At 46.8% G+C, this 16003-nt stretch overlaps 1 protein-coding gene across 2 annotated transcripts in view; it reads left to right on the top strand.

The window, feature by feature from the left end:
- Nucleotides 1-16003, top strand: part of CORO2B (coronin 2B) — a 139802-nt gene that overhangs the window by 67755 nt on the left and 56044 nt on the right. For both annotated transcript variants that reach the window (XM_029238734.1, XM_029238733.1), the window contains exon 2: nucleotides 717-917. In XM_029238734.1, the coding sequence (XP_029094567.1) occupies nucleotides 717-917 (201 nt within the window). The remainder of the gene's footprint in view (nucleotides 1-716; nucleotides 918-16003) is intronic.

Raw genomic sequence — 16003 nt, forward strand, 5'->3', positions numbered from 1 at the left:
GTAATCTGGCATAAGAAAGAGTCTCAGATTTCCAATCAGGAGACCTGTGTTCATGACCCTACTCATTAGCTGTGTGGCCTTGGACAAATCACTTTACCTCTCTGGGCCTGGTGAGGATGATGATGGTGATGATGTATAGGGCTAAGAGATTTCGGAGGGTGCGCTTGTGGGTTAGAAGACCTAGAGAGAATCAGAGGAGCATATGATAATGGGTGGTCATTTGCCTTGCTGCACGTGAAGGGGCTGTCTTCCTCCTCTGCCCCTCATCATTAGAATTGTTCTCTCTCTTTGTGAACACCCAGCCTCCTCTGTCTGCACGTCCCATACTAAATTAAGCACAGTTTCTGACACGCAAGAAGCAGCCCAGACATGTTATTGGATGGATGGTCTGCTCTATCACGTGGCACGTCCCTTGAGAGTGAAAGGATCCTCCATCCTTTCTGGAAGGTGGTGTGGACGTGTATACTGAAAGCAGGAAGTGTGTGGATGCCCTCATGCCAGTCTTTGCTCTTGTGGGACTTTATTGAAAGAGTAAGTCCTCCAGCACAGGGCCAGGCACCCGATTCTTGGAGGTTCCTTCCCCTCTCCCCGCATCCTGAGGGCAGGTGCTGGGCCTTCCTCACCTCCTGCGTCCCTGAGACCTCCCGCACGTGCCCAGCTCAGCCCTTCGGGAAGCAGTCCCCAGCCTGACCCTTGTCTCTTCTGGCCCCTCACAGATGTCCTGGCGTCCGCAATACCGCAGCTCCAAGTTCCGGAACGTCTACGGGAAGGTGGCCAACCGGGAGCACTGCTTCGACGGGATCCCTATCACCAAGAATGTGCACGATAACCATTTTTGCGCCGTCAACGCCCGCTTCCTGGCCATTGTCACTGAGAGCGCGGGAGGTGGCTCCTTCCTCGTCATCCCCCTGGAACAGGTAGGCACCCGTACCTCCGTAGGCCTGACTGCAGCCCCAGGGTGGAGAGAAGCCCTGCTTGGTCACTGTTGGGCCTGTTGCCCCTGTTTCTCTCTGACCCCACCTTTTACTTTCTCATCGTGTGTCCAGTAGCTGTGCCTTCCCCAAGGCTTTCCCCAAGGGTCACCAGAGCAAGTGTAGGTGGGGGACCTGAGGAATATCCAAGGAGAGAACAAGTACATCGAGGAGACCTGAGATCTGTTCCCAGAACTTCCCCAACTTGGACAAGTCACTTGCTTTGGGGTACATGGGGTTCCCATTAACCCCAAGGGATTGGATCGTCTGATCTCCAAGGCCAGACCCAGCTCTACAATTCTGCGTCCTGGGTGTCCCTTTGGTTTGGAGCTGGAGGGGATAAAGACCCAGCATAGTCACATTGGGTGTCTGCAAAAATGACACACTCATTAAAAATAACATTTCAAACTCTTCATTGAGGGACTAGAAATAATTTACCTTCTCCCTCATCCCCCACCTCCTCTCTAAAAGCTTCTTCCCTTCTGTGGCTGCCTTCGAGAATATAGCAAATTAAATGTGCGGAGCCTAGATCATGAAATTTTGAAGCTTTGCCATTCAGGCAGAGTCCCCGGAGGCCCGTGGGAGGTCACGTGCCTCAAGGAAAGTGCTCGCTGTCAGTCCCGCTTGTTTATGGCTGAGCTCTCCCTCCCCGACCTGACTCATCACTCCCACCCTCCACCAAACTTGGGGAGAGGAGGAGGTACATGCCCAAGGAAGCCTCGAAACCCTCCGTCAGCTGGTGGTGGAGGATGGATTTTTCCAGTCTCACCTGCCCACAGTGGGGGAGCACAGTTTTGGGAAAGCCTTAGGCCAGACCCTCCCTTCCACTAAAGGGGGCAGCTGCGGTGACAGGGACTCAGAGCCTGATGCACAGAGAGGTCGGAGGAGCTGTGGACTTGGGAGCAGGAAGTCTAGGTTCTATTTGGGCTCTGCCACTCACCGGGAGCGTGACCTTGGGCGTGTCACTTAACCCCTCTGCACCTTATTTTCTGTAATGGTAAAGTGGGCATCTTAAATCCCCTTCCACCTACATAGCGATGTTGGCATCAAGGAGGGTAATGGACAGAAAGCTCTCTGAGAACCAAACTACATGGTAAAGATGTTTTGGTGCTTTCTTGGAGTGTCATCAGCTCTGCTTGTCAACTTTGCAGATGCCCGCAACAGCTCTATCTCATTGGGAAGGATTCTGAAATGTAGCTTGCCTCCCCTCCTGAACCAGGTGGGCTCAGATATCTGTCCACTTGGGAACCAGCTTAGCTCCAGCTGCAGCAGGCAGGCCTACAGGTCCCCAGCAATGCATGGGCTGGTTCTTACTGGGGCTCAAGCCCATTGCCGGCACCCTGCCATACTCCACTACATGGATTACAAAGGTCAACAGTCAATGCCTCATACCATAACAAAAATTAATTCCAGATGGATTGAAGATCTAAATATTAAGAAATAAAAAGAAAAGCTGCAAGTGTATTAGAGGGAAATGGAGAGTATTTTTAAAATCATGCAACAAGAAAAGGCTTCCTAAGCCAGATGAGAATCCATAAAACCATAAAGGAAATGATTAATAGATTAGAATAAATTTAGAATAAAAGTTTTAAAGGCAGTTTTTGTACTCTAGTGAGACAGGTAAGCAAAATTGAAAGGCAAGCCACGTAATTGAGGCAAGCCAATATTTGCAATATATGACAGACAAAAGATGCTTGTCCAGAATATATAAAGAGTTAAAGAAAAATCAATAAGAAAAAGGACCCAATAGAAAATGGGCAAGGGATATGAATAAGCAATTCATAGAAGACAAAATGTAACTTTTAGCCTACTAAGTAGAAAAAGATTTAAAAGAATCATAATCTTTGGTTTTGCCAAAGATGTCAGAGGGCAGGCACTCACATACACTCTCAGGACATTTGGTATATTTACATCTTACTCTTGGTGAGGTGTAAATGAAGGTAACTTGTCAATATCTATCAACATTTAAAGATGCGTGTCCATTGACCCAGCAATTCCACTTCTAGGAATCTGTTCTACAGAAATACTCTCAAGTATATATTTTTGAAAGTCTGCAGCATTTTTGTACTCAACTTTTTTACAAACATCATTTTTTATTGTTTCCTACCTACAGAAATAAAATTTCTCTCTCCAATTGCTTAAAGTTTCTAAACTCCTCTCAGTTTCTGTAATGGTACCAAAGAGTTTCATACCACCCATAACACTGCTCTAGAATATGATCAGCTTTTTTTTTTTTTTTTTTTGCGGTATGCGGGCCTCTCACTGTTGAGGCCTCTCCCGTTGCGGAGCACAGGCTCTGGACGTGCAGGCTCAGTGGTCATGGCTCACGGGCCCAGCCGCTCCGCGGCATGTGGGATCTTCCCGGACCGGGGCACGAACCTGTGTCGCCTGCATCGGCAGGCGGACTCTCGACCACTGCGCCACCAGGGAAGCCCTGATCAGCTTTTGTAACCACTTCATAGACAGCAGAAAAAAAAGGACTCTTTACAGAGCGTTAAGTCTTGCTCTCTATGCAAACATATGTATCTGTACACATATATATATATATTCAACGTGCACATAGCCTTTCAACTTTATTTGTTCACATCCTGTGATACATTTTGTTTAATTTGATTAGTAATGGACTAATAGTGCTGGCTCACCCTTCCAGTTGGCATCTGTTGTTTTCTCTCATTCCAGGAAGTTTTCACTTTACGTAGGTACTCGATGATTTGTGCGGCGCTTTTATAGTAGTGAAAATTGGAAGCAACCCATTTCAATAAGGAAATGGGTGAACAAATTAGGGGCCATCCACAGAAAGGGGTGCTATGCAGTCAGCAAAGGTGATGGTGCAGAGTAGTTGTTCTCAAGTGTTCAGCCTCAGAATCACTTTATGCTCTTAAGCATTTTTGAGAACCCCAAAGAGCTTTTGCTTATATGGCTATATCTATTAACATTTAGCATATTCAAAATAAAAATGAAGGAATTTCAGGGAATTCCCTGGCAGTCCAGTGGTTAGGATTCTGCACTTTCACTTCAGAGGGCCCGTATTCAATCCCTGGTTGGGGAAATAAGATCCCACAAGCCGCAAAAAAAAAAAAAAAAAAAAGGAATTTCAAAAATATGCATTTGTTAATTCACCTAATAATAAACCATTTTACGTACTCCCAAAAAAAATATTTTTATGAAAAATAATTATATTTTCCAAAAAAAATTAATGAGAAGAATGATATTTGCAAATCTCTTTAAATTAGTCTGGCTTAATAAAAGATGGCTGGATTTGCATATCTGCTTCTACATTCAGCCTGTTGCAATATCACACATCATACAGCCTCTGGAAAACTCCACTGTACAGTCCTGAGAGAATGAGTGAAAAGGCAAGTAATGTCTTGTATTATTATGAAAATAGTTTTCACCCAACGGACTCCCTGAAAAAGCCTTGGGGATCTCCAAGGGTTCCCAGACAATACTTTTAGAACCACTGCTGCAAGGGAATATTTAATGAGAGAAAATTTATCACCCACTGTTAACTGAGGGAAAAAAAAGGTAAAATCTGATTAATCCCGTTGAAAAATATCTATCTAGCCATCCGCCTATTTGGAAAAGACACCTAATGTTGGTTTTTTTTTTGACTGCGTTGGGTCTTGGTTGCTGCGCACAGGCTTTCTCTAGTTGTGGCGAGCAGGGGCTACTCTTTGTTGCGGTGTGCGAGCTTCTCATTGCAGTTGCTTGTTGCAGAGCATGGGCTCTAGGTGCGTGGGCTTCAGTAGCTGCAGCACACGGGCTCAGTAGTTGTGGCACACGGGACCAGTTGCTCCACACCATATGGGATCTTTCCAGACCAGGTATCGAACCTGTGACCCCTGCATTGGCAGGCGGATTCTTTTTTTTTTTTTTTAATGCTTATTTTATTTATTTATTTATTTTAAAAAACATCTTTATTGGAGTATAATTGCTTTACAATGGTGTGTTAATTTCTGCTTTATAACAAAGTGAATCAGTTATACATATACATATGTCCGCATATCTCTTCCCTCTTGCATCTCCCTTCCTATCCCACCGCTCTAGGTGGTCACAAAGCACAGAGCTGATCTCCCTGTGCTATGCGGCTGCTTCCCACTAGCTATCTATTTTACGTTTGATAGTGTATATATGTCCATGCCACTCTCTCACTTTGTCCCAGCTTACCTTTCCCCCTCCCCGTATCCTTAACTCCATTCTCTAGTAGGTCTGTGTCTTTATTCTCGTCTTGCCCCTAGGTTCTTCATGACCTTTTTTTTTTTTTTAGATTCCATATATATGTGTTAGCATATGGTATTTGTTGTTTTCTTTTTGACTTACTTCACTCTGTAGGACAGACTCTAGATCCATCCACCTCACTACAAATAACTCAATTTCGTTTCCTTTTATGACTGAGTAACATTCCATTGTATATATGTGCCACATCTTCTTTATCCATTCATCTGTCGATGAACACTTAGATTGCTTCCATGTCCTGGCTATTGTAAATAGACCTGCAATGAACATTTTGGTACATGACTCTCTTTGAATTATGTTTTTCTCAGGGTATATGCCCAGTAGTGGGATTGCTGGGTCATATGGTAGTTCTATTTTTAGTTTTTTAAGGAACCTCCATACTATTCTCCATAGTGGCTGTATCAGTTTACTTTCCCACCAACAGTGCAGGAAGGTTGCCTTTTCTCCACACCCTCTCCAGCATTTATTGTTTCTAGATTTTTTGATGATGGCCATTCTGACTGGTGTGAGATGATATCTCATTGTAGTTTTGATTTGCATTTCTCTAATGATTAATGATGTTGAGCATTCTTTCATGTGTTTGTTGGTAGTCTGTATATCTTCTTTGGAGAAATGTCTATTTAGGTCTTCTGCCCATTTTTGGATTGGGTTGTTTGTTTTTTTGATATTGAGCTGCATGAGCTGCTTGTAAATTTTGGAGATTAATCCTTTGTCAGTTGCTTCATTTGCAAATATTTTCTCCCATTCAGAGTGTTGTCTTTTGGTATTGTTTATGGTTTCCCTTGCTGTGCAAAAGCTTTTAAGTTTCATTAGGTCCCATTTGTTTATTTTTGTTTTTATTTCCATTTCCCTAGGAGGTGGGTCAAAAAGGTTCTTGCTGTGATTTATGTCATAGAGTGTTCTGCCTATGTTTTCCTCTAACAGTTTGATAGTGTCTGGCCTTACATTTAGATCTTTAATCCGTTTTGAGTTTATTTTTGTATATGGTGTTAGGGAGTGTTCTAATTTCATTCTTTTACATGTAGCTGTCCAGTTTCCCTAACACCACTTATTGAAGAGGCTGTCTTTTCTCCACTGTATATTCTTGTCTCATTTATCAAAGATAAGGTGACCATATGTGTGTGGATTTACCTCTGGGCTTTCTATCCTGTTCCATTGATCTATATTTCTGTTTTTGTGCCAGTACCATACTGTCTTGATTACTGTAGCTTTGTAGTACAGTCTGAAGTCAGGGAACCTGATTCCTCCAGCTCCATTTTTCTTTCTCAAGATTGCTTTGGCTTTTCGGGGTCTTTTGTGTTTCCATACAAATTGTGAAATTTTTTGTTCTAGTTCTGTGAAAAATGCCAGTGGTAGTTTCATAGGAATTGCATTGAATCTGTAGATTGCTTTGGGTAGTAGAGTCATTTTCACAATGTTGATTCTTCCAATCCAAGAACATGGTATATCTCTCCATCTATTTGTATCATCTTTAATTTCTTTCATTAGTGTCTTATAATTTTCTGCATACAGGTCTTTTGTCTCCTTAGGTAGGTTTACTCCTAGATATTTTATTCTTTTTGTTGCAGTGGTAAATGGGAGTGTTTCCTTAATTTTACTTTCAGATTTTTCATCATTAGTGTATAGGAATGCAAGAGATTTCTGTGCATTAATTTTGTATCCTGCTACTTTACCAAATTCATTGATTAGCTCTAGTAGTTTTCTGGTAGCATCTTTAGGATTCTCTATGTATAGTATCATGTCACCTGCAAACAGTGACAGCTTTACTTCTTCTTTTCCGATTTAGATTCCTTTTATTTCTTTTTCTTCTCTAATTGCTGTGGCTAAAACTTCCAAAACTATGTTGAATAAGAGTGGTGAGAGTGGGCAACCTTGTCTTGTTCCTGATCTTAGTGGAAATGCTTTCAGTTTTTCACCATTGAGGACGATGTTGGCTGTGGGTTTGTCATATATGGCCTTTATTATGTTGAGGTAAGTTCCCTCTATCCCTACTTTCTGCAGGGTTTTTATCATAAATGGGTGTTGAATTTTGTCGAAAGCTTTCTCTGCATCTATTGAGATGATCATATGGTTTTTCTCCTTCAGTTTGTTAATATGATATATCACATTGATTGATTTGCATACATTGAAGACTCCTTGCATTCCTGGAATAAACCCCACTTGATCATGGTGTATGATCCTTTTAATGTTCTGCTGGATTCTGTTTGCTAGTATTTTGTTGAGGATTTTTGCATCTATGTTCATCAGTGATATTGGCCTGTAGTTGTCTTTCTTTGTGACATCTTTGTCTAGTTTTGGTATCAGGGTGATGGTGGCCTCATAGAATGAGTTTGGCAGTGTTCCTCCCTCTGCTATATTTTGGAAGAGTTTGAGAAGGATAGGTGTTAGTTTTTCTCTAAATGTTTGATACAATTCGGCAGGAGGATTCTTTTTTTTTTGGCGATACGCGGGCCTGTCACTGCTGTGGCCTCTCCCGTTGCGGAGCACAGGTTCCAGATGCGCAGGCTCAGTGGCCATGGCTCACTGGCCCAGCCGCTCCGCGGCTTGTGGGATCTTCCCGGACCGGGACACGAACCCATGTCCCCTGCATCGGCAGGTGGACTCTCAACCACTGTGCCACCAGGTAAGCCCAGGCAGGCGGATTCTTAACCACTGCGCCACCAGGGAAGTCCCACATTTAATGTTAAAAGTGGTTATCTCTGAGTATTGGGATCATGAGCGCTCTTTCATTTTCTTCTTTTTCCTTAACTATATTATCTAAATTTTTTTTAGATAAACACTTAATGTTTTATACTTTAGGAAAAAAAAAAGAAATAAAAGCAATTTGTTGACATGAAGAGGGAACCTGTGAGATTTCAGAGAACAAATAACCCAGAGTAGGGGCTCAGTTCAGCACTCATTTGATGTATATGACAAATGTTTTCTTCCAGAGGAACACGTGCTTCTGAGCTGGCTGGAGAAAATGCTAGCAAGATACAAGTACCCAGAGTGAGGGTGAAGGGCTGGAGGATAGGCGCAAGGCAGCTCCTGGATCTGAACAGTTCCTTTAGTCTGAGGCAGGACCCTGACGTCTGAGACTCTGCAGAACAGGGTCCTGCCCCCAGAGAGGGGCTGCTTAGGAACCAGGCCGACTTTTACCTTCCCCTGCTGCCTCGGCCAAGGCTGTCAGTGTCCTGCCCTCTGTGGTCAGGGCTGAGCACACTGTTGTGGGCTGGCTGGTCTTGGGGATAGAGCGGGGGGGCAGCAACAAACAGCAATAACAATAATGCCAAGTTCAGGACCCTCATTGTCTGTCAGCAGGAGAGATGAGCTGTTCCACATTGGTCGGTTTTCTAGGAAGAAGGTCATATTATTTTAGCTCCAGTTTTTTTTTTTCCCTCCGTTTAGATAGAAATCTCTCTAAAAACAGTTTCCTGTATTATTCAACACAAACACAGGAAAGATTTTGGCCATATCTTGGTGAGTCCTAATCATTGCTTAGAGCGTCACTCATGAGCTGTGAACTCATGGGGGCACACTTTTGTCCCTGCACTGCTTGGATCCAGACTCTTTTCCTGGGCAACCAGAAGGCCACAGAACACTGTCTGCTTTTGTAGTTCTTTTCTGAATTTTTGGCCGTCTACTGTCAAATGTCCTTCCCATTCCTTTCTTGCTTCTCTGAGAGGTTTGGGACAGATGAGAATAGCAAGCCTGGCACCCCCAAGTCCCTGCCCTGAGGCCGAGCCCGAGGCTGACTTTTCCAAGAACTTTTCTTCCTTTGTTCAGTTTCCCTTAAAGCCAGCTTGCCTGAGACTTCTCAATATTTGTGATTAAAAACTTTTCCCCAGGGTAGGAAGCATGCCCACAACAGCTACAAGCAATGATGATGCCTTGCCTTTGTACAGCACTCCAGTCCAAGAAACTCCGTCTTCATCAATCCTCTTGGGGCGTGTGGTAGAGCCATCCCCATTTTACAGCTGGGGAAACAGGCTGCAGAGCCGCCAGAAACCAGTTCACTTATTTCTGAACCCGCGACTCTTTCCACTGCCTGTGACGCTGGGGGATGGATAAGTTCTGGCCAGGCCGGCAGATCTCGAAGGAGTGGATTTGTCTTTCCTGGGGCTCTTGTTCAGGCCAGTTTTCTCCCTGGTTAACATTCAGCCGCCAGCTCTCTCCTCTCTGGAGTGGAAAGTTAAGCTGCAGATGGGGGAGCAATCAGCACCCTGATTGCCTGGCACAGCTGGAGGGGCCTTATGAATATTCCAGAGACCAGGCACGGTGCCCAGAGGCCTGATTAATGACTGGGGCCTCCCCAGGTACACGGCCCCTTTCCTGCTGCACTCCGTCAGGGCCGCCTGCCTCCCGCGTCTACATCCAGACCACAAGAAGGCCGAAGCTGGAAGGCGAGCTTGGCATGCCTGAGCTTTAGCCAGCTACCTACTACCTCCCTGGCACCTAGGAGAAAGGAAAGAAACCTGGCGTGGATATCAGGGGTCTGGGTTTTCCCCGTAACCCAGCAGTCCTCAGCCCTGGTTGTCCACTAGAATCACCTTGGGAGCTTTTGAGGGTCTAACATACCAGCTCTTTTTGAATCTTACCTCAAGTCCCATGATGAAGGTACCGTTATTTTTCCCATTTTATAGATGAAAAAATAGAGCTTTGGAGAAGTCAAGTGACTCCTTGGAGACTGTACAGCACACAAGTGGCAGAATTTAAGGCCAGGGCTCCCCCAGCCACATGCCAGCCCACTTTACAGAGGGTCAGGGAGAGGCGTGTCTCCAGATGTGCCTTGTATTATTATTACTGTCATTTGAATGTCTCCACATGTCCAAGGATTTCCTTGAACATTAATTCAGCCAGTACTTTATGAGCTCCTGTGATGTGCGGATGCCTCACGTGTCCATCTTTTCTGGAAGCCATGAGAGCAGATATTTCCTAGACGGTGGGGAAGTTTCCTCTCTGAAGGACGGAAGCAACAATTTTAGTCAGCAAGGAGAGGTGAGGGAAGGCGTCCTGGAACAGGGGACCATACAAGAGAGCATTACTCCTTCAGTCATGGGGCGTGCACTGGGCACCCAGTCCCGTGCCAGGCACTGGGGACCCAAGTAGCATCAGACCTTGTCTCTGAAATGTGCAGGGGGCATCCCATTGGTGGGCCAGGCAGCTGGGAGTTCCCTATAGGGTCCTGCCCATGTCTTGTTCAAGGAACCAACTCCATGGTGCGTGGAGGGAGCTATGGAACAGGTCCATCTTAACTGCTTCCTGCCAGCAGTTCAAAATGATGGGCGTTATTGCATTCTCCAGAAACTAGAGTCCCTGGTTAATTTACGTTCAGATTTAACTTCATATAATGCAAATAACCCAATTCTGGGATTGGGATGCTGGACTTGGTCTCCAGAGAGGGGTCACTCCTACTCCCTGTGTAAGCCATATGGCTTCCACTTTCCCCCTTCATGTGTGCTTAGTCTCAACAACCTGGTGGTGGAACATTTACCCCTGGGTCTTGGGGATGGGATGCTGTATCGTCCTCTCCCAACCCAATCAATGTGGCCTCCTCTTGCTTCTTCCCCTGTCTGTGGTATTCAAGGGTAGAGGCCTAACCAGGGCTGAGCAGTTGCTCCTGGTCTCCCCAGCCCTGCAGGGGTGGGTGGTGGAGCTGGGCTGCAGCAGAAATGGTAGCAAAATTCCACAAGGCATCTCAGTGAGGAGAGCAGAGCCCTGGAGCAGGAGAGCAGCACGGGACGGTGCTAAGAGATCAGGCTCTAAAAGCAAACAGACCTTGCTGGAATCTCTGCCTTGCCACTTAGTTACTGTGTGACCTTAGGTGAGTCTCTTAACCTTCCCGTGCCCTAGTTTTCCTATGTGCAAAATGATGGGGTTGGACCACATGATCTCTAGAGTTCAATTTAGCTCTCACAATTCTGTTCCCTTCTGGCATCATCTTATGCAAATAGGTCCTCATTCGTGTGCTGGTAGGCACTGTGAAGAGTGTAAGAATGTCTCCATCTCATCCCTCAAGGCCCAAGTCAGATGAGGCCAGCTCCATGAAGCTTTCCCCATCCCAGTACCCATCGGAGGCATTTTGTGTCTATCGCTTAGAGTGCTGTCTACATGCTTACTTCTTTTCTAGATGGTTAGTCCATCTATCTGTCCATCTACCCACCCGCTTATCCATCCAGCTATCCATCCACTCACCTATCCATCCATCCACTCACCTATCCATCCATCCACTCACCTATCCATCCATCTACCCACCCACCCATCCATGCATCCACCGACCCACTCGCTCACCCATCCATCTTATAAATGTTTATTGAGTACCTGCTCTTTCAATCGCAGTTCTAGAATTGGGGATGCCACAGTAAGACCAGTCCAGTTAGCTGGCAGTCCAGTTAGCTGCCTTGATTAGACTGAGAGCCCCTGAGAGTGGGGACATGTCTGATTTGTACAGGGCCTGCACACAGTAGGTGCTGAGCAACTGGGCACTGGGCTGACGTGAGGCCAGGTCCCAGAGGCACTGTGCCACATCTACCCAGCCAGAGTTTTCTCTTTGCTGGTCCTGGGAGCCCCTCCCCTCCAGGCTCCAGGGACAATGTGGTGTCCTACAGGGGCTTCCCGGACTGAAGGGGGGCTGCATCCTCCCCTTAAAGCCCTTAGAACAGTATTGCCCTACCTAGCTGCTCTGGAACAAACCCAGATGTTGGCAGACCTGTTCGCTCCATGACTCACAGTACGTTTGAGGCCTAATGTTAAAAGGAGAAGGGGAAAAGTGCCCAGCTCAGTGCTGAAGACTGTAATCAAACCAGACTTCTTTGCTCACCCAGAGCCTTGGCCTCCACTCCAGATTTCTGTAACACTCCCTCCCCATCACTCCCCACAGTCAGCACTGGGCCTCTCGATCCTCTCTCCCATAAAAAAGTCCCAGATCATCATCCCTGCTCCCCTCTGCAGAGAGGTCTCCCCTCTCCCGAAGAATTCAGAGAGCCTTTTCCAATTCCATCTTTCAGATCTTCCCTCAATCGTTCTTTGTTCTTCAAGCTGCCTTCTGCTTGGTGCAATTTGCATCTCAAAGCCTGTGACAGCGTGCGTGTGTGTGTGTGTGTGTGTGTGTGTGTGTGTGTGTGTGTGTGTGTGTGTGTGTATATATATATACAGTAAGTGACTTTGGGAAAGGGGGAGAAGGCACTGGAAAGAGAGAGAAGTCTCAACTGCATTGCGTTCGTCTGAGGCGTGAGATTGACACCCTGGCTTGATGTTCTTCCCTTTTTTGGAAGAACAATTTCTTATTTTTGAGAAAATGAAGGCAAGCGTTTCCGCAGAAGGGGAAGTGTCTCTCCCTGGTTTTATTCCTCGGTTATGGGATGAGGTGCTGTCTCTGGATTGGAGGTACATGGGCCAGGGATACAGCCTGGCTGGTGGGTATCCTGGGGAGTCAAAGAGTCCATCCCTCTGCCTCAGGGCCTGGGCCTCTGCTAGCTTCATTCTTCTCTTTCCTAGCAGAGCCAGTGAAGCTGGAAGTAATAGGGCCTGGTCCCCTAGGACTGTGAACTCCCGCCACGCGCCCTCACTCTGACCGCAGGTACCATCCTGGATTCCAAACCAGCTTGACAGTTAGCTTGCTCTGCTCCCCGTTTTCCCTCTGACGGAGACCCCGGTACCTTTAGAAATCAAAGCTCCATCCCTTAGCTGGAAACCCCTGGGCATGTAACCTCTCTGTGCCTCACTTTCTCTGTTTGTGAAATAATAATGGTACTTGTTTCCCAGGTAGCTGTGATGATTAAATAAGGTGCTGTATCAAGCACTTAGCACATAACCTGGCATGGAGTGTGTGCTCGGTAACTAGAAACTATCGTGATGCCGAGGGCTTCGCCCATCCCCTCCCCTTCCTCAGTCCACTCAGGCCCAGAAATAGCCCTTGGGCACCTGCGCCCACAGTCAGCAAGCGGGGAGGCTTGTCTTTGGCCTTCCTACCAGACACACCCCCCCCCCCGAGCATTCCTAGCAGTGAACCGCCACCCTGCTCTAGGAAGGTGCCTAGAGCCCTCCAGAGGGGCACACGGATGTAATGTACCAGGCTGAGTGCCCGGAGGAAGGGAATTAGGGGAGGGGACTCTCCCGCTTTGGGGCCCAATCATGTACCTCTAAGTCAGCCTGCCTGCTTGTCGGGAGTCCTCTTCTCCGCCAGGGTTAAAAGAGATAAGGGATGCATATCGTGTCTGGTATACAGCCAGTACTCAATAAACCTGCGCTGTACTGCTTCTATTATTACGACTACTATAATAAGCTCCAGGTTGGTGGTGGGGAAGGGAACTGGGAACAGGGGCTCTCTGGAATCCAGCTGGCTCGGATGCGAGGCACAGGCCTGTTGGGTGGGCATGGGTGTGAGATTCTGTGCCCTGAGCCTGAGGCCACACGATCCTCACGGCCCACGCCCACCTCTCCAGTGCTCCAATTCCAGTCTTACATGGTCACTATTCCAAGCACCTTGTTGGACCCAGGAGAAATCCTGGCCCCAAGGAGAAGGGTCTTATCCAACTCTCTATAGCATGCGTGAATGCCCTCAGTGCCCTTACCCAGGAATCCTTGCACTCAGCTGCTCCTGAGTACAGAATCAGACCTACTAAAGTGTTGGTGATGACAGTGGCTTCCTTTACCAGGGGATTTTTCACTTGGTTAAGGTTAGATTAGTTTTAAGGAGACCAAACGCTTGAGACCCAAAGGAATGTGTTGCTAACAGTGGAATTTCACAGACAGCAGGGGGAGCTGTCCACACAGGACAGCCATCCCCGTGCCCTGTCCTGTCAGGCCTGAGGCTGTAGTTTCAGAAGCTCCCTCCTCCTTGGTCCATGGACTCCCACACTTCAGGTAGCAGAAGTGGTATAGGGCTCAGGAGGGGCACAGGAAGTGGAACTAAGGTGGACTAGCTTGAAACAGAGCATCTCCCTGGGGACCAGTGGGGCCCTGAGGCCTTGGCCAAGACCCCTACTATTTGGTCATCTTTTGGCAGCTTCCAGAACAATGAGTATGTGTTAGCCTCAGAAACTCCAGTTCTGGTTTAGGCCTTAGGCAGTTTCCTTTTCCGGATGGCCTTCCTCAAGTCCCTCCCCAACCTCCATCCCCATCCCAAGGCTCTTAAAGGGCCAGGCCACCTTGATTGGGAGGTAGGATGGGGTGAGATAGGTCACAGCACTCAGCCTCTTAAGACAAGAGACTGCTGTGTGGCATCAGCTAGCATGATGCTAGCCTGTCCTCCCCACTTTCCATTCTATTCAGCCAAGACCTTGATTTTAGTTACTAAGCAACCTATGCCTAAGTTTCCAAGTGGGTCATCCCTCAAGTGAACACCAGAGGGGGAAGGTATGGGTGGCAGTGCTTAGAACTCTGCATTTTATCGATGGAGACACTGAGGCCGAAAGAGGTCAATGGACTTGGTCAGGGTCGCGTAGCTAGTTACAGCCCCATGTGTCAGATGATCAGTTCGGGCAGCAGACCCTCAGGATCCCATTCCTCCACCACCGCCGCCACCAAGAGAAGCACCCAGGCAGCAGCAGCAACACCTTAGGGACTTTTTGTGAGAGGCTCCCATCTACCCAGACAGGGAAGCCATATGCCCAATGAGGAGGCACGAAGGCTCTGGCCTTGGTCTATCTGGATTCAAGTCCCAGCTCTACCATTTACTAGCCATGTACTTTGGGCAAGTGACCTAACTCTTCTGTGCCTCTGTTTTCTCATCTGCAAAATGGGAGAAATACCAGTCTCTTTTAACCCTCCTTCCCAAGGGCGTTCTGAGGATTCAGTGAGGTGTTACATAAAGCCTGGAAGGATGCCTGGCACAGAGCAAGCCTCTCTCTGTGTGTGGGCTTCCTCACTTGGGACACCAGCCAGCCCTGCCCCCATCCCCAGGCTTACTCCTTTATCTCAACTTCTGAGGGCAGTAGGCGTAGTTTAGAAAAGCCTATGGACCCATTCACATAGCAAGGTTTTTAAGTACATAAAATAAAATATACAGGATTACAAAGGAAACCAATTACATTGAAATTTAGTTATCAAAATATATACCAGAATTGTGATATAGTAGTCAGTGTGCTTTTATATTAATGCATTAAATAACATGATCAAGTAGACAGCATAATCAGTACTGTAACTTCAAAGCAGTGATGAGTGTAAACAATATTTGAGATAGCAGTAACAGGGTAAGGAGATCCGAAAATATCTATGACGTCTATTGATGAAAAAGTTACAGGTTCAGCTAATGCTTCTGTGGTCTGTTGCCTCATTTATAAACAAAGGACATACTAAATTTCATTTAGAAGCTAGTGAAAATATAGATGTGATTTTCCTCCTAGCCAAGCTCATAGACCTCTTAAAGGGTCTATGGACCCAGGTTGAAGACCGCTGAAATAAAATTGCAGGCAGATTATAATTGTCTGAAATCAAGACAAGCAGAAGTGCTCTGGTGGAAGCTTGGTGGGGAGGGGGCAATGCAACCTGCCTGAGCACCCCTGTGAGGTCCCCCAAATCCTACACTTTGCTGGCAGTGGGGAAGCCTGACTTCTCTGCCTGGTTCTTTGTAACCTTGGGCAAGTCCCATTGCCTTTCTGGGCCTCAGTTTCCCCATCTGTGAAATGAGATGTCGAACCCATTGTCGTTTGAGGTCTTTCTTGTCCAGCTCTCACGTTCTGGTAGTCTGTTTCTCCTCCCCTGGAGACAAAGGCCTCAGAAGCATGTGTCTGCAGGAGCCCTGGACCAGGGAGAGGGAACAGCTGGGGCCAGGCTGGCCAGCTCCCAATTGTTCAAGAGAGGAGGAGGAGGATATG

This window comes from Monodon monoceros, unplaced genomic scaffold, assembly GCF_005190385.1.
Source record: "Monodon monoceros isolate NGI ecotype Baffin Bay Population unplaced genomic scaffold, NGI_Narwhal_1 Super_Scaffold_21, whole genome shotgun sequence".
Lineage (NCBI taxonomy): Eukaryota > Metazoa > Chordata > Mammalia > Artiodactyla > Monodontidae > Monodon > Monodon monoceros.